The sequence below is a fragment of the Leucoraja erinacea genome, chromosome 14 (assembly GCF_028641065.1).
Source record: "Leucoraja erinacea ecotype New England chromosome 14, Leri_hhj_1, whole genome shotgun sequence".
Lineage (NCBI taxonomy): Eukaryota > Metazoa > Chordata > Chondrichthyes > Rajiformes > Rajidae > Leucoraja > Leucoraja erinaceus.
In genome coordinates this window covers 5,317,464-5,336,635 of record NC_073390.1, presented here as the reverse complement: position 1 = coordinate 5,336,635, position 19,172 = coordinate 5,317,464, and the positions used below count along the sequence as shown (strand labels likewise).

At 43.8% G+C, this 19,172-nt stretch overlaps 1 protein-coding gene across 1 annotated transcript in view; it reads right to left on the bottom strand.

Moving 5' to 3' along the window:
* The window catches only part of ccdc39 (coiled-coil domain containing 39), a 194,718-nt gene that overhangs the window by 88,416 nt on the left and 87,130 nt on the right, over positions 1-19,172 (bottom strand). The window contains exons 11-12 of the mRNA XM_055645401.1: positions 10,166-10,330; positions 4,961-5,098 (exon numbers count right to left, since the gene is read on the bottom strand). Of these exons, the coding sequence (XP_055501376.1) occupies positions 4,961-5,098; positions 10,166-10,330 (303 nt within the window). The remainder of the gene's footprint in view (positions 1-4,960; positions 5,099-10,165; positions 10,331-19,172) is intronic.

Here is a 19,172-nt window from a genome sequence, read left to right as displayed (position 1 = left end):
GCATCTGACCCAGACCCTAAACTTTATAGAGAACGCCTTAAGTTACAAACAGACTTTGACCTCACGTCTACTAATAAAGCCAAGCTACGACTGCTTAAATCTAGGCAACACTTTTTTGAATCTGGGGATAAAGCTGGGAAGCTTTTGGCCCATCAGGCCAGAACCGAGGCGACTTCACGGCTAATTCCAGCCATTAGATCCAGCTTAGGGGAGGTCATACTGATCCTCTTAGAATTAATGAAGCATTTGCTAAATTCTACGCTGAACTATACGTTTCCGATTGTCCTCCCACTGCAGGTGACATGCTCAGTAGTATGACGTTTCCCCGATTTGACGATGAAGCCACGAGAGATTTGGGTGGTCCCATAACTGTTGCTGAGGTCCAAGCAGCCATCACATCGCTGCAAAGCGGTAAGTCACCCGGCCCTGACGGCTTCACTGTAGAATATTACAAAGCTTTCTCTGCTCTCCTCGCACCAGTCCTGAGAGATATGTACAATGAGGCGTTTTTACATTGCCCACCTTGTCGTGGGCTACTATCTCCCTAATTCTTAAAAAGGAGAAAGATCCCCTGCTTTGTAGTAGCTATAGACCAATTTCACTCCTGAATGTGGACCTCAAAATCCTCTCTAAAGCCCTTGCGCTCCGTCTTCAACGAGTGATGCCCTCTATTATCTCGTTAGATCAAACAGGGTTTATACCAGGCCGACAGTCTTCCCACAAAACTAGGCGTCTCCTTAACATCATCCATTCACCGAGTAGTGAGACCCCGGAGATAGTGGTCTCCCTCGACGCCGAAAAAGCTTTCGACAGGATCGAGTGGAGGTACCTATATGAGGCGATGGACAGGTTTGGCCTCGGTAACAGTTTTATTCTTTGGGTCAGTCTATTATACTCGTCCCCGGTGGCCTCAGTACAAACAAACGGCACACTGTTGCCCCACTTCCCCCTTCAGGGAGGTACCAGACATGGTTGTCCGTTATCACCACTCCTGTTTGCTGTCGCAATAGAACCCTTGGCGGTCTGGTTACGCTCAGAGAAGGGCTTTAAAGGTATTACACGGTTCGACACAACTCATAAAGTCTCATTGTATGCGGATGACCTGCTCCTGTACATCTCGAACCCAGTCAGCTCTCTCCCTGTGATTACGAATATTTTAGAACGGTTTGGTGCGTACTCTGGTTATAAACTTAACTACCAAAAGAGTGAGCTATTACCGATTAACTCATTGGCTAAGCAGCTCCCTCGCTCTTTAACCTCATTCAACTGGGCAGAGGACGGGTTTCGCTACCTCGGCGTTTTTATCACAACACCCTTATCTGATATGTTCCGCACAAACCTTCTGCCTCTGGTTGAGAAAGCCGAAAGAGATTTTGACCGCTGGTCAGTTTTACCGCTATCCCTCGTGGGCCAGATAAATCTGGTCAAGATGGTCGTCCTACCCAAATTCCTGTATCTTTTCCAGCACGTCCCTATACTTATCACTAAATCTTTTTTTGATAAATTAGAAAGGACAATATCTAAATTTTTATGGGGTAGCAAACCGGCTAGAATCCGAAAGGCGATACTGCAGTCTCCTAAGAGTGACGGCGGTTTGGCACTTCCTGACTTTAGGCGATACTATTGGGCAGCTAACTTGCAAAAACTCCTGTATTGGATGAATGATGATTGCGACCACCTACCGACCTGGGTACACATGGAAAAGGCGAGTTCACGTCTCCCGTTGCGGTCTGTCCTATGCTCCCAACTCCCCCTTCCTATAACATCTGTGGGTGCAGGCCCAATTGCGTCCCTCTCGCTCAAGATATGGAGTCAACTCAGGAAAAACTTTGGTTTACAAGGCCCTTCCATCTTGATCCCACTGCTTAAAAATCACATCTTTAATCCTTCAAGTACAGACCACGCATTCAAAACCTGGCATAACAACGGTATCAGTAGTATCAAAAACCTATACAAGGATGGCATCTTTTCGTCCTTTGCGGAGCTCTCGTCCAACTACAGCCTCCCAAACTCCCACCTTTTTCGTTTTTTCCAGATTAGGGATTTTGTGAAGAAGACATTCCCCCATTTCCCAAATCGCCCCCCTGAAACCCTGACCGATACCATCTTAGCTCTAGATCCCAACCGGAAGAAATGCATCTCTGTTTTGTATAACTTGTTAGGGTCGGTTATATTGAAACCTCATACCTCATTAAAAGCTGCATGGGAGGGTGAGCTGAATACGAAACTAACAGACCAGCAATCGGACTCTGGCTTGGATTTGATCCATTCTTCCTCCATATGTGCCCGTCATGGCCTAATCCAATGCAAAGTCCTTCACAAAGTCCACTACACAAATGCAAGATTATCTAGAATTTACCCTGCTGTTAGGGACACCTGCAACAGATGTAATCAATCCCCTGCCAACCATAGCCATATGTTTTGGTCTTGCCCTAAGCTAGCAGCCTTTTGGAGGAGTGCTGTCGACTTGATAAGCAGAGCCTACGGCCAGACTATTCCTCCAAACCCACTGTCAGCCATTTTCGGTACCCCTCCCAACACCAACCTCTCTGTTGCGGTGAAACGGGTCCTAGCTTTTACAACCTTGTTAGCCCGGAGACTGATCTTTCTTAACTGGAGGCTCACCTGTCCCCTGACACACACCCGCTGGATTAAGGAGGTGCTTTACAATTTAAAGCTTGAAAAACTTAGGTTCTCTCTCAAAGGCTCTACCAAGACATTCCTAGATACATGGAACCCTTTCTTGGAACTTGTTAACTCTCTCAACTTGTCCCCGGACTCGGAAGAGGACTGAGTGCTCTCCACCATTGTTCTGCTCTACTGCAGCTGCTCTCCCCTTAACCCCCCCCCCCCCCCGCCCCACACTTATTTATTTAATTACTTACTTATTTACTGTTATTAGTGACCCCCTTTTTTTCCCTTTTTTTTCTTTCTTTCTTTCTTTTTCTTTAGTACTTTTTGTTTCGTTTATCTTACCATATTTGTGTGGATGTGTACGTATGTGAGTGTTGTTTGTCCCCGTTTGGTTCCGACTTGATTCGGGTGGGTTGAAGGTGGGTAAGGGTAAGGGCTTTGAGGGTCGCTTACATACTGTTGTACAATTATGCCTTGACTGTCACTGTTTGTTATCATTGTATGTATGCAAATTGATGTGAAATTCAAATAAAAAGATTTAAATAATAAATTGCAATTTAGCTCATTAACAGTGTGATGAATTTTACTATTATCGTTATAATAAGGAAATAAAATGTAGTTAAATAGCATGCAATCTATTATGGCATATAGTATGTATATTGATTTCTAAATGGAAATGAAGGTGATTGAATACTTGTCCAGATGTTTGCCTCCAATCTTTTAGAAGAGAAGAATTTTGACGGTAAAGAGAAAGATCAAAGTCTAATTCCCATAACAAGGACGTTGACTAGAGCTTCACTTCACCATCGTTAATTTGTATCTAGATATCCAGCTGATATCCTGGGATGTAGATTTATTTACAAGGCGCACTGAAGATGCTATCTCAAAGGAATATTTGAGATACAACTGCACATTGTTAGTTGTCCTTTCTGATAATTTGCTTGATAATTCATTACATTTTTCAGTCTCCTAATAACATTTTGTTTGTGTATTTTTTGCAACCACAACTTCCTTTCATCCATAGATGTGGTAATTTCAAAATTGCATATTATTAGTTAATTTATATTAAAGGGCAGTGAAGGGAATGTTGGTGCCACTAGTTCACATTGCTTATTTTGTATTTTCTTTGCATGATAGTGGCTATACTCGCCCATAAAACTCGTGTCACTCTTCCATTGCAGTGCTGTGTAGATGTTTCCTCAAATTGCTGTGCATATCAACATATGTTGTCAAAACAACCTTTTTCTTAGCATTTAGGAATTTTATCCAATGGATGCACAGCATCACCATCATTTTGGACAGTTTTAATGGTTAAGTGGCTCTTCAGGAGTCAAGAACCATTATTACTGGTGCATTGTGTTTGGCTTCAAATTATTTTGCATAAATGAAAGCTGCATATTTCCACAATTTAACCAAAGTTTCAATGATTTGGGCTAAATATATGCTACTCTAATGTCAGCAAAACATGTCAGGATTGGGGGTACACAAAAAAGCTGGAGAAACTCTGTGGGTGCAGCAGCATCTATGGAGCGAAGGAAATAGGCAACGTTTCGGGCCAAAGCCCTTCTTCAGACTGATCGGGGATGTCAGGATTGGGTTTCTTTTTACTTTATTCTCAATGCCTGTAAATTTGAGTCAGATTGGCCTTAGGCAAATATAAGTTCTCTCAAATAGGGCGAGACCATGGAGGCAGAGGGAAAAAGTCATATAAGTTTTCCCAACAAGTAATGGTGTGTCAGTCGAGAGAAAATGATTAACTATGAATCGAGTGCATTTAGATAATAAGAATGCAAAACAACGGAATTTAAAAAACAGCCAAACACATAGCTGTAGGACAAGTCCAGTAGATCAGGCTCCGCTGATGGAGAGTTAAACAAAAAAGAGCTTGATGGATATTACATTGGTGATTTGCAGCAGAAATGGCTAATCCTGAAACTGTAAATAAGCAGCATTTTTCAAGCTTATGTATGGGCTTTGTATCAACACTGATGGAGCCCTCAGTCAGATAGATCAGAGCAGATGGAGAATTAAAGTGCATCTAAGAGAGAGCTCCGAGCCATTCCTTCGATCTGATTGCAAGTGAGCACAAAGTAAACAAACTGCTATTTTTAACTGGAAGGACTGTTATGGTCCTTCATAACCTCATTGCTTGGTGAGAGGTTATACCTCTCCTTCATAACCTCATTGCTTGGTGAGAGGTATACCTCTCCTTGTGCTCCATCTATAAATGAATAATATTTATTTGAATTCAGTTACAAAAAGGTTGATTGTGTTATTCATCTGAGCCAGTAACAATAGTTAATATTTTTAGTTATTCTCCTCTTACTTGTTCAGAAAGTCTGTTCTTTTTTAATTCTTTTTCTCCATTATCAATGTGAAGATGGATTTCTTCTATTTTACAGGTCAGGTCACTTTTCTCCTCTCTGCACTTGTCCAGATGTCTCCTCAAATGTTGAATATCATTCTGCAGTAAGGGACACAAATGGTACATTGTTCAATGAACTGTTTCCCACATAATCAACACAGTGTGAAACATTATTTGTACAAAGTGCATCATTTAATTTTTAATTTTTCAGTGCACCAAATGAAATCAGTATTTTACATATATTATACTGCATGAAATGTTATTATTTAAAATGGAAAGTAATAAGTTTGGAAATAACCTGTTGATAATTAAAGACAAAGCCATCATTTCAATTTACGTCTGTAAATCTACTATTTATATTGCCAGACAAATCAACCTCAAAGAAAGCGCCGATTCAATTTTTATTGATATAATTAATCTGAATGAGACCCATTGAGGGATTCTGTTATGCATTGGAGTGAAAGTGTTTAGCATGATTCAAATTGTGAAAATATTGTTGTTTAAAGATGAAAAGGCTATTGAGATTGTGCCTTGCATTACTGGTCTCTAGGGATCGACTAATGGTTCATTCAGCTGTATGTCACCAGAGCTGATATTTTTCATTATTTTCTCCTCTTGTTTTTAATTCAGAAGGGAAATTTATCAGAGACTGGTCTACCACATTTCTATATCAGTAAGTGAAAAGTAGTCTGTTTTCATAATAATGGACTGTAACCCTTCCTTGGTGTGATTTTGTTAATGGTTTATTAGGAGCCCTAAACACTAAAATCTATCCTTTTAAAAAAATTCTGGAATGTAGACAAAGCTCATTACTCATTTTTTTGTTCCTCCGAAAGGTGGTGTTGAAGCTTCTTTTAGAACCCTCACAATCCAAATGCTATTTTTTGTAATGGTTTAATACACCATCAAAGTTATTTGCAGTGCCACGTTAAATGATTATTACAGAAATAAACTATTTAGGAGCAGACCATTCTACCCTCAGACCATCCTACTATAAGCTTGCTCCGACATTCAAAGATTGAGGAATACACAACCTCCCCCCCTAGCCAGAAAGACTAAGGGATGTACTGGTCTGAGATTATGTGTGGTTCCTCTATCATCCCCTTATATGTACATACTTGGTTTCCTGTATTCTTCCAACGTGTTGGTTCTTTGATCGGGGGAATGTGGGAGGTGCTAACCGGTGGCATTAACATATAAAGAGCCTTGCAATTAAGGGCAGGCAGCTTGACTCTTTGCCAGGTTGTAACCTGTGTGGAGACTCCTGCTCAATAAAACGTACGTTTAAAGCAACCCTGGTGCCTGGTCGATTATTGTCGAAACAACCGATGTGAGAGAGAAACGTGAAGCTGCCTGCCCTTAATTGCAAGGCTCTTTATATGTTAATGCCACCGGTTAGCACCTCCCACATTCCCCCGATCAAAGAACCAACACGTTGGAAGAATACAGGAAACCAAGTATGTACATATAAGGGGATGATAGAGGAACCACACATAATCTCAGACCAGTACATCCCTTAGTCTTTCTGGCTAGGGGGGGAGGTTGTGTATTCCTCAATCTTGTCAGACTGGGCCTGTGATCCTTTATTCATGACTACACAGTAACTACAAGACATTGTGTATTCCCTCCTAACACCCTGTTCCAGCAAGCCTGGTCAGCAGCCATCTTATGTCCTTTGTTTCAGTCTACCTGGCCAACCATTTTGTCTTACAGAACAGTCTTATAGCATTGATTCAGAATTTCTATTCATCATCTGTACACTTCGTACAAATCCACATCTGACTCATGAAGAGTGTTTCTGATCTGTCAGACAGGTGTTTGGGGATTTTTCTTTATTATAGAGAGAATTCTTCTGTCATCAGCTGTGGAGGTCTTCCTTGGTCTGCCAGTCCCTTTGCGACTAGTAAGCTCACTAGTGCTCTCTTTCTTCTTAATAATGTTCCAAACAGTTGATTTTGGTAAGCCTAAGGTTGGCTGATGTCACTAACAGTTTTATTCTTGTTTCTCAATCTGATAATGTTTTCTTTGACTTTCATTGGCACAATTTTGGTCCCCATGTTGACAAACAGCAATAAAAGTTTCCAAAGGTGATGGAAAGTCTGGAGGAAAGACTAAGTGCGGAGAGTTCTTTTATACCTGCATTAAGGAGGCAATTATACACACCTGAGCAATTACAAACACCTGCGAAGCCATGTGTCCCAAACATTATGGTGCCCTGAAATGGGGGGCTATGTATAAACACAGCTGTAATTTCTACATGGTGAAACCAAAATGTATAAGAATGCCTTTAACCACATGTGATTTTTTCTATTTCAAATCGCAAATTGTGGAGTACAGAGGCAATTAAATAAATGATGGATCTTTGTCCCGCATTATGGAGGGCACTATAACTCAGCAGGACAGGCAGCATCTCTGGAGAGAAGGAATGGGTGACGTTTCCTGTCGAGATCTTTGCAGGAAGCACGGCGGGAAGAAGTGTAGTCGAGATAGTTGTGGGAGTCAGTGGGTTTGTAATAGACGTCAGACAATAGTCTATTTCCTGCGATGTAGACTATGAGATAGAGAAAGGGGAACGAGGCGTCGGAAGCAGTCCAAGTAAATTTGAGTGCAGGATGGAAATTGGTGGTGAAGTTGAAGAGGTCCATGAGTTCTGCATGGTGCAGGCGGTAGTACTGATGCAGTAGTCAATGTAACAGAGATAGAGTTGGGGGATAGGTCCAATGTATGCCTGGAACAAGGATTGTTCAACATACCCTACAAAGAGGCTGGCATAGCCGGGGCGCCTTGTGTGCACCCATAGCTACGCCTTGGACTTGGAGGAAGTGGGAGGAGTTGAAAGAGACGTTGTTAAGGTTGAGGACCAGCTCCGCTAGGCGGAGTAGAGTGTTAGTAGAGGGAAATTGGATGATTCTGCGGTTGAGGAAGAAGCAAGGGTTTTAAGGCCCTCCTGGTGGGGCATAGAGGTGTAGAGTGACTAAACGTCCATAGTAAAGATGAGGGAATGGGGGCTCGGAAACTGGAAATCATTGAAGAAATGAAGGGCATGTGAGGTATCTTGGATATAGCCAGACAGAGAATGGCCAAAGCTTGAGCTGGGATTTGAAATCTCTGCTAATGATCCGGAAATTAAATCAAACCTAACAGTGAATTTTATTGCTAAAAATCCTGTTATTCTTGTGAAGGATTTTCACACTTCAACATTGCTGTTACAACACATCCATGAGTTGATCAGACATGGAGGAAGACGTTTCATGCTATCAAAGCTTTGGACTGTTATGTTTTGGACTATATACTGGGTATCATGCCTGATTTTAAGGGTTTGATATGGACTACATGGTTAAGGGGAATGTCATTATACGCATGTGAGCTCTCCGTCCGACACCTTCAGAGCTTTTTCACAGATAAATCTTCAAAACACAGTCCTTTGATTAATAAATTTGTTATTGTTGATGAAAAACAATAAGGTGCATCCATACTTCTTCCACGTACGATAGCCTTCTATCTATCTATAAACATGTCAGCCATGGTTCACCAAGTTCCAGTCTGGAGAATTGAGAATAAAAAATACATTAGTAATCTCGTGGGTAGACAAAAGTGCTGGAGAAACTCAGCGGGTGCGGCAGCATCTATGGAGCGAAGGAAACAGGCCGAAACCCTTCTTCAGACTGATGGCTGATGTAGGGTGGGGGGAGGGGGAGGGGAAAAAGAAAGGAACAGGAGGAGCCAGAGGGATGAGGGAGAGCTGAGAAGGGGAGGAGACAATAAAGGCTACCGGAAATTGGAGAAGTCAATGTGCCCGGGGAGTACACTGCCCAAGCGGAATATGAGGTGCTGCTCCTCCAATTTCCGGTGGTACTCACTCTGGCCATGGAGGAGGCCCAGGACAGAAAGGTCGGATTCGGAATGGGAGGGGGTTGAAGTGCTGAGCCACCGGGAGATCCGATTGGTTATTGCGCACCGAGCGGAGGTGTTCGGCGAAACGATCGCCAAGCCTACGCTTGGTCTCACCGATATAGATTTCCTGACATCTAGAGCAGCGGATGCAATAGATGAGGTTGGAGGAGGTGCAGGCGAACCTCTGTCACACCTGGAACGACTGCTTGGGTCCTTGAATGGAGTCGAGGGGGGAGGTAAAGCGACAAGTGAAGTAGCATCTCTTGCGGTTGCAAGGAAAAGTGCCCGGGGAGGGGGTGGTGCGGGTGGGAAGGGAAGAATTGACTAGGGAGTTACGGAGGGAGTAATCTCGTGCTGTGCTGTTGAAAATTCTGTGTTATGAAGGGGTAAATCTGTTATCCAGAAGAGGAATAAATACTGGCCAAAGCACATAGGACTACTTTTTTTCAAATGATTGCCATAAAAACTTTGGCATCCATCTAAAAGAGTAAATGAGGTTTTGATAGTACTGCCAATGATACGGGAACTCCTCAATACGCAGAATCAGCCATGACTTCAGTGTTCAAGTTTGTGAAATGAGACATTCAGAGGCAAGAGCTTTATAAGTTTTGTGGTTAATTGAGCCACAACTAACTGGTTTAAATATTTTCAATTTATTGCCTTTATGGAATAAATGTTCTATGTGTTTGTTCTTGGTGCTAGTCGCTGTAATTTACATCTCCATCATAGCTTCACACAATAGAAGAAATATGGTGCCAGTGAACTGAAAGAACCCCCACATAAATACACCACATCAGCGCTACTCAGAATATGATGCATCAACCATACTCCAAGATGTCTCATAATCTGCTATCTGATTTAATTATCATGTAGTTGGACTAGACTGATGACACACTGCTAGAAAACAGTTGTTTCCTGTTATTGTACTTCGTTATCAGATCAAACAAGATGTTATCCGTGGAATTTATATGTCTGTGTTCAGAATTATGCAATTTGTAGTTGTTTTAACTAATTATTTTTTATTGAGCATTTAGTGATTATATATTCAGCATATTTGTAAATCGGTACTTTATTTCATAGTGCTACTTAACTATTTTTGGGAAATCACTTAACATTCTGATGAAACAAACAATTGTCAATTGATTTAAAATAGCACAATGTAACTAACATTATGAAAAGAGGAACACGTTCAAAATACTCAGTTATTGAAACATTAAAGGAAATGAGTCAAGGGTGGTAAAATGAGTTATACTGTACATGCAGATTAGTTACCTGGAGTTTCTTAAGTTGTGTGTTTAACAGGTTTACTGTGCTCTTTTTCTCTTCTAAGGTCTTTGAGAGTTCTTCCACCTTATCTCCCAAAATCTCTTTTTCATAATTGCTCATATTTCCTTCTAACTTGGCCAACTTTCGGTCTAGCTGCTGGATCTGAAAATCCTATCAACAGAAAATATATATTTCATCAACCCAGTAAAGCTTCATGTATTTTTATTCTACCACAGGAAAGAAAATCGTTTACAATTGCAGGGGCTGAATGTGTGCATAGTATTAACTGCCAACTGTACCTCCATCCGAACAATGTACGAGATATTGCCACTTTTCATTTCACTGCACATCTCGTATGTGTATGTGATGAATAAACTTGACTTGAATTGACTTTATCCATATATTACCACTCAAACTAACATTACAATTATATTCTAGCTTTGTTACTTTTGAACAGCTTTAGCTCAAAACTGTAGTAAAAAATAAAGCAAAGGTAGGACAAAAAGTAAACATTTTATCCTGGTTCTCTTAATATCCACCCATATAATTCACTTAGTATTTTCTGGAGTTTAAAAATAGCTGCATTAAAAATCCAGTCATCAGCTTGAATCACTGTTAATGTAAAGTTCCAATTGGACTATATTTAAATTTTAATTTTCAAGAATTTGGTGATGCATTTCTGGTTGCACTTATAGCATTCATTTCCTATACCATGGCTATATCGCCTATAAAATGCACGATATTTGCCTATGCCACTCCAACAAAAGCTTCTAACTCTGTACCTTGTTTATATGGATCAATAGTAGCAAGCACAAGAGAATATCGCCATCTACATTATCCTGACTGGGAAATATATAACGTTCTACATAGTGCCAGGAATAAATCCTGGAACTTCCTGCTCAGGAAGTATGGTGCAGGTACCTTACAAGAAGCACTACAGTGATTCAAGATGGTGTCTCGCCACTAACCATCAGAGACAGTTAGTGAAGACCAATAAATGTGACCTCACCCACATGCCAAAAAGGAAAAAAAAAAGAAAATGCGTTCTGTTCCAATGATTCTTAACAGTGATCAAGTCTGCTGAACAGTGATCAATGCTTTTGCAAAACCTCTGTGGCAGCTAACAAAACCATCTCCCTCAGCAATACTGCCTGTCCAGTCCCTCTTTTATTGTCCCAGCAACTCAGAAACATTTATAAACTATTAAAACAATATAAATAATTTAAAAGCTTTAAAGCATCATACTCCTTGATGTACATAGGAAATAAAACAAAATCAATTAAAACATTAAATAAAGTATACAACTTATGCTCTTCTATGTCATCATTAATGCAGCTGATAGAGCTGCTGCCTCACAGGGGTTCGCTCCCAACCTGGGATGGTATCTGTGTGGAGTTTGCACGTTCTCTCTGTGACCATGTAGGTTTCCTCCGGGGTGCTCCGATTTCCTCCCCGCATCCCAAAGACATATGGTTTGTAGGGTCAATTAGACTCTATAAATTGCCCCTAGTATGTAGGGAGTGTATGCGAAAGTGGGATAATATAGAACTCGTGTGAACAGGTGATCGATGATAGGTGTGGAGTCACTGGGCCGAAGGGCCTGTTTCTATACTGTATATTTCAATCAATCAATAAGTTTTCCTGAATCTCTGCAAGATCCAGCTTTGCTATTGAACCGTTTGAGAAATATCAGCAGAGCCAGCAAATGCCAGCAGGTCCATGACTTACATGTTCATGCAGGAGTCCCAAAATATACCTCCAATTATGCTGAGAAATGCTGGTAGAATCTGCCGATATTTACCAGAGAAATCTGTGCCAATGTCTACTATAAATGTAATGGAATACATCATTGCTGCTTATTCATCTCAACACCTACTGTTTAATAAGGTTTATTTTGGAGGTTCAAGTTCAAGTTCACATTTATTGTAACATACACCAATTAAGGTACAGTGATATTTGAGTTACCATACTGCCATACAAGTAAAAAGAACACAATACACAATAGATTTTAACATAAACATCCACTAGACGGGAATCAGCATTCTTCACTGTGATGGAAGGCAATAAAGTTCAGTCATCTTCCTCCTTTGTTCACCCATGATCGGGGACTTGAAACCTCCGCAGTTGCCGCTACAGATGTTCAGGCCCTCTCGTCAAGATGATCGAAACTCCCAGGCACCGCAATGTTAAAGTCTGCGCTGCGCCTGCGGTTAGAACCTCCACAAACCGCTGCTCCATGATGTTAAAGTCAACATGCACCCACGGTCAGAGCTCCAGCACTGGCGATCCTCGGCAAAGGATACCATCGCCCACTCCGCGATAGTAAGTCAGCGGAGTTTGCTGCTTGAAGTTCTGGGCCGGTCTCCAGTCTGGAGAGGCCGCACCAATCCAGTTGTTAGGCCGCGATGGTGTTGAAGATGCGACAAGGAGAAAAGTTGCATCTTCGTCGAGGTAAGTGACTGGAAACGGTTTTCCCCTAATCCTCCCCCCATATCAAAACATACCGAGAAACATTAAAACATACATTTAGACACAATAAATATAACACAAAAGTTGAAAAAACACACGAGCGGCTGGCGAGGCTGCCGCTCTCGCTGCCACCCAGTGAATGCAATAAAGTCTGAACTTAGATGTAAATATATCAAAATACTCTGTGTAATTGCAATAAACAAATGTCAGAAAATGAATCATAATATTGGACATGTTATTAACGTCTATGTAAATATGATGGCCAATGAAAATGTTCTGAAGGTATGGAGAGTGCAACTAAGTTAAAATAGCCATGGTAAAGATAGCAAAAATAAATGCTGAAGAATATGAATGCTGAATGTAGAAACAAGGAAGTGTAGATGCTGGTTTACAAAAAAAAAGACACAAAGTGCTGGAGCAATTCAGCAGGTCAAGCAGCATCTTTGGAGAACATGGATAGATTCTGAAGAAATGTTTGGTATAGTGCCTGATTACAGAGGCCTTTAACTGTCGAAGTCTGTGTTTCATTCAGGCCTGAGCATGAAAAGGATCCTCTCTGTCTTCTACAAAGGCATGATATAAAATGAGTTTGGGGGCGATGATTGCAAATGGGTACAGGACCAGAAAACAAAACTGTCAATAATTTGTCTTCATTGGTGAATAGGTCAGTATGCCTTAGCTTTGCCACAAAATAGTAAGATTAAATGACAACTTACCAGTTTGAAGTTTGATCTTTATTTTATGAGGAGTTACGATGAGGGTCTACGTGAAGAAGCCCGTTCAGCCGCACATACGTCAATCTTCAAAGCAGCGATGTGAAATCACAGATAATAGTGACTGAAGTATAATGGTAAGATGAAAGAAGACTAGAACTACCAGATGACCTTAATGAGGGCTGGGAGCGGAGGGCACGTCGACCCTCATCGTAACTCCTCATAAAATAAAGATCAAACTTCAAACTGGTAAGTTCTCTTTTAATCTTACTATTTTACTTCAAAGTCACGTGAGTGACTATGTGAAGATTTCAAAGCTCTGTGATTTCATGCCATGAGAAACAAGTCTACACAACCACAACTGCCCCATTGACAAATGAGGGAAAAACATTCATAATGCATACAGTCATGACATAGATTTAAACATGCTGATGCTGTTAAATAAGTAATAACAATAGTCACATCTCTATCCGAATGGAACCTATAACAGAACATAAAATAAAGTTGAGAAATACCCCTGGTCTGGCACCGGGTTATTATAACATGTTTGAAAATGTGTTTGTTTGACCACGCTACATCCGTTAGAATGTGGTCCAGCGGAACGTAATTAACCCTTGCTGCTGCTGTTATAACAGCCCTGGTGGAGTGAGATCCGGATCAGTATCTACTCCTGCATAACTCAACTCTGTATTAACACCTGGCAAGATCTGAGCAGATACGTTCTTATAATGTTTTTCGTAACTAACAATCATAGTTAGCTCAGAGTCTTGAAGGCTCTGGTGACCTTGACGTATTGTTGTATATGTGTGACTATTTTGAGACCCGACACCCCTACTGCTCTGCTTAAATAAATTATAGCATAAAATACTATGCATATATTTGCAGATGTAATCATCCTCTCCTGTCACAATAATGTAGCGAGTGACCTGTTGCACTAACCAGCGCCAGGAGGATAACTACCTAATGAGGTCCGGGCAAAGCTAAGAATGTAGCTGGCCTGGTGAAATAGTGTTAACACAATGTCAACCTCCCATACTGCATTGTACTTGTCCCTGGAAAACTTGTGTAAAATATATCCTTTACTAACTCGATATCCGAGGTGAACCCAACAAAGTGGACCTCGTTAGCTGCAGTAAGTCTGATGGAAAGCACCTTGGCACAGTTAATGACCCTATAACTCAATATTGTCAAAGACCATTTAAATGAACTGCATTAGCTCAGAATCTGTACCATTTTAAATGTATCATGAACATTAAACAAACGCTTCCCATCTCCTGAAGCAGCAAAATACTGCTTTTTGGTACCATTCCAGCACTGTGAATACATACAAAAATAGGTGTGACAACCCAAGCCGTAAGCAGTCTATTGAGAATCTGTAGAACATAAATTGATTTTATCATGCAACGGCTGATTTCCCGAGCCACAGGCTGAACCAGCAAGTTAAGTTTAAATAACCTTTAAGGTTGCATTGTTATTATTCCAGCCAAATCGGGAATCAAACTGCAAAGGCCAATTCCACAGCTGGAACCTAAAGTGGGCTCTTGATAACTTTATTTCAAGACCTGACTCATAAAGCAAAATGGAGGAAGACATAAAAGACCATTCCTCATGCTTATAGCGAGAATGTGTCTTTCGCCACTGTTATGCCAGACATTATTGCAACCTTTGATTTAGCATGAAAACAACATATCTATATTCGGTGTTCAAGAAGGAACTGCAGATGCTGGAAGATCGAAGGTACACAAAATTGCTGGAGAAGCTCAGCGGGCGCAGCAGCATCTATGGAGCGAAGGAAATAGGTGACGTTTCGGGCCGAAACCCTTCTTCAGACTGATGGGGGGTGAGGGGGAGAAAGAAGGAAAAAGGGAGGAGGAGGAGCCCGTGGGCGGGGGGATGGGAGGAGACAGCTCGAGGGTTAAGGAAGGGGAGGAGACAGCAGGGCTAGCAAAATTGGGAGAATCCAACGTTCATGCCATCAGGACGCAAGCTACCCAGGTGGAATATGAGGTGCTGTTCCTCCAATTTCCAGTGTTGCTCACTCTGGCAATGGAGGAGACCCAGGACAGAGAGGTTGGATTGGGAATGGGAGGGGGAGTTGAAGTGCTGAGCCACCGGGAGTTCAGGTAGGTTATTGCGGACTGAGCGGAGGTGTTCGGCGAAACGATCGCCCAACCTCCGCTTAGTCTCCCCGATGTAAATCAGCTGACATATAGAGCAGCGGATGCAGTAGATGAGGTTGGAGGAGATACAGGTGAACCTTTGTCGCACCTGGAACGACTGCTTGCGTCCTTGAATGGAGTCGAGGGGGGAGGTGAAGGGACAGGTGTTGCATTTTTTGCGGTTGCAACGGAAAGTGCCCGGGGAGGGGGTGGTACGGGAGGGAACGGAAGAATTGACAAGGGAGTTGCGGAGGGAGCGGTCTTTGCGGAAGGCAGACATAGGGGGAGATGGGAAGATGAGGCGAGTGGTGGGGTCACGTTGGAGGTGGCGGAAATGGCGGAGGATTATGTGTTGTATTTGCCGGCTGGTGGGGTGAAAGGTGAGGACCAGGGGGACTCTGCCCTTGTTGCGAGTGCGGGGATGGGGGAGAGAGAGCAATGTTGCGTGGTATGGATGAGACACTGGTGCGAGCCTCATCTATGGTGGCGGAGGGGAATCCCCGTTCCCTGAAGAACGAGGACATTTCCGATGCTCTGGTGTGGAACGTCTCATCCTGGGAACAGATATGGCGTAGGCAGAGGAATTGGGAGTAGGGGATGGAGTCTTTACAGGGGGCAGGGTGGGAAGACGTGTAGTCCAGATAGCCATGTGAGTCAGTTGGTTTCTAGTGTATGTCGGTCAGAAGTCTGTCCCCTGCGATGGAGATGGTGAGGTCAAGGAATGGTAGGGAAGTGTCGGAAATGTTCCAGGTTTATTGGAGTGCCGGATGGAAGTTGGTGGTGAAGTGGATGAAGTCAGTCAGTTGTGTGTAGGTGCAGGAGGTGGCCCCAAAGCAGTCGTCAATCTAACGGAGGTAGAGGTCGGGGATGGGGCCCTGGTACGTACTGAACAAGGATTGTTGAATGTACCCGACAAAGAGGCAGGCGTAGCTGGGGCCCATGCGTGTGCCCATAGCTACGCCTTGTGTTTGGAGAAAATGGGAGGAGTCAAACGTAAAGTTGTTGAGGGTGAGGACCAACTCCGCTAGGCGGAGGAGAGTGTCAGTGGCTGGGTATAGGTTGCTCCTCTGGTCAAGGAAGAACCGGAGGGCTTTGAGGCCATCCTGGTGGGGGATGGAGGTGTAGATTGACTGGACATCCATGGTGAAGATGAGGGGGTGAGGGCCTAGAGAGTGGAATGCGTGGAAGCGGCGGAGAGTGTTTGAGGTGTCTAGAACATAGGTGGGAAGGGATTTGACCAAGGGGGATAGTATGGAGTCAAGGTATGTGGAGATGAGTTTGGTGGGGCACGAACAAGCAGAGACAATGGGTCTGCCGGGAGAGCCTGGTTTGTGGATTTTGGGGAGAAGGTAAAAACGGGCCGTGCGGGGCTGGGGAACGATGAGGTTGGAAGCTTGGTCGGGCAGGGCGTGGGAATTGATGAAGTTGGTGATGGTGCTAGATATGGTGGCCTGGTGCTCATCAGTGGGGTCATGGTCCAAGGGTAAGTAGGAGGAGGTGTCCGAGAGTTGGCGCGTGGCCTCAGCTTTGTAGAGATCGACGCGCCAAACTACCATGGCACCTCCCTTGTCGGCTGCTTTGATGACCCAATCTGGGTTTTTGCGGAGTGATTCAATGGCAGTGCGTTCAGAGGGGGAGAGATTGGAGTGAGACAGGGGAGTGGAGAAGTTGAGGCGGTTGACGTTGCGGCGGAAGTTCTGGATAAAGAGTTCCAGAGCCGGGACTTTACGAGGGGGGTTCCACGAGGAGGGGGTGCGTTGGAGACGGGAAAAAGGGTCATCATTGGGGGGGCGAGGACTCCTTCCCATGGAAGTGCGCTGTGAGGCGGAGACGACGATAGAAGTGCTCCAAGTCATGGTGGACGCGGAACTCATTGAGATGGGGACGGAGGGGGACAAAGGTAAGACCTCTGCTGAGGACGGACCGTTCGGTGTGGGAGAGGGGAGAGGTCGGGGGGGATGGTGAACACCCCGCAGGGATAGGAGTTGGGGCCAGAGGAAGGCAGGTGGGTGGACTGGGGACAGGGCGATGTGTCGGGGGGGGGGGGGGGGTGGGTGTTGGGGGGGGGGGGGGGGTGGGTGGTCAGGGGGTTGGGGGGTGAGAGGGCTGTAATGTGGATGGGGAAGAGCGGGGGTGACATAGTTGGAGGGGGATGGGGAGAGTCAGTGGAACAGCCACTGTGGTTAGCAAGGCTGGGCAGACGGGCACTAGGACCCAGTGGAGTTGAGCCCAGGAGAGAGTGAGTGAGCAGCGTGGAGGCTCCAGGCCCAGTGCAAAGTCCAGGCTCCAGGTAAGGCGACGGCTGTGGGTTGCTTGGGGGGGGGGTGGAGTGGCGCGGGTCAGCGGACCCGATGGTCGGAGTCCAGTGGCGCGGGTCACCGGACCCGGTGGTCGGAGTCCAGTGGCAGTTGAGTCGGGGTCCGTGGACGATGTGTGGGAGGTCCCGGTGGGCGGATGGTCGGCGGGGCGGCGGCGAGATGAGTCGGGTGTATTGCGGCGGCAGTGATGAAGCCGAATTTTAGTTAAAAATATAAGAAGATATTAAATTGGTTTCTGGGCTAGCTTACAGCTTATATTTAGTCTCAAATTAGGCTTGCCTTAGGTTGCGGGTGTGTGAGATAATAAATCCTATAACATTGTCTCCCAAGTGACAGGCAGAGAGAAGGAGCTATAGAGAAATCTTTGAAGTGAGATGCCATAAAGCAAATGACCAATGTTTATGGGGGAGGAGGCGATAGAGGAAGAGAGAAATAGTTGGTCACATCTTTGAAGCAAGAGGCAATAAAGCAGATGGCCTATGCTTATGAGGGACCAAGTGACATGAGGAAGCAGCGAAAAAGCTAGGGTGGTCTATTTGGAGTTAAAATGACCTAAAGCAAATGGCCAATGTTTTTAGTATATCTTGTACCATGTAAACAAAAGGTTTGATGTGATGCATTCTGTGGAAACCTTTTCCTGTACCTCTGACCATGACTAATGTCTGTGGAATGTGCTAAGGGGACAAAAAAACCCTATTTAAGGCAATGTAATTCTGTTGTTAAGAGAAGGTGGCTGAGCACAGTCAAGTGTCTGTGTTGGTCACTTGACTGGAATTCTCGCTCCCTTCCATCGGCCGATGTTAAGTAAAGTTTTGAACTGGTCTACCAAACAGTTTGTGTGGTGTCTGTTTATTAAGAAGCGAACCTGGTTTAGTAGTTAAGATAAGTAGCTTTTTCATTGGCGTTTTTTTGGCAGGCCTCGCTGGGACCACATCAACAGCTGACTGTGCAAGAGGTTGCGGAGGTTGCCGGGATTGGAAGGGAGATAACTGAGCTCTATCGGCCCCCTTGTCAGACCGACTCCCTAGAAACTCCCGGGAACATCTGTGATCCTTCATCAGACATTGAATTGGTTCCCTGCCGAGGGTCTTAGAAACAGACACAGGTAAGACCAGTTGGGCTTTATATGGGGTTTTTTTAAGAAGGGGTTGTGTATGTATTTTTAAGACAGAATTGTGCATGTATTTTTAAGAAGGGCTTGTGTATATTGTTAAGAAGGACTTGAGCGGTTCCTCTCTCTCTCTGTCTATCTCTCTTTGTTTTCTTTTTCTCTCTCTACTAAGGGCTCATCGGCCTTGTTGAGATATCCGTGATTTGTCGGGTTGAGATACGGGGGTTGAGGTGTGTGTTTGGC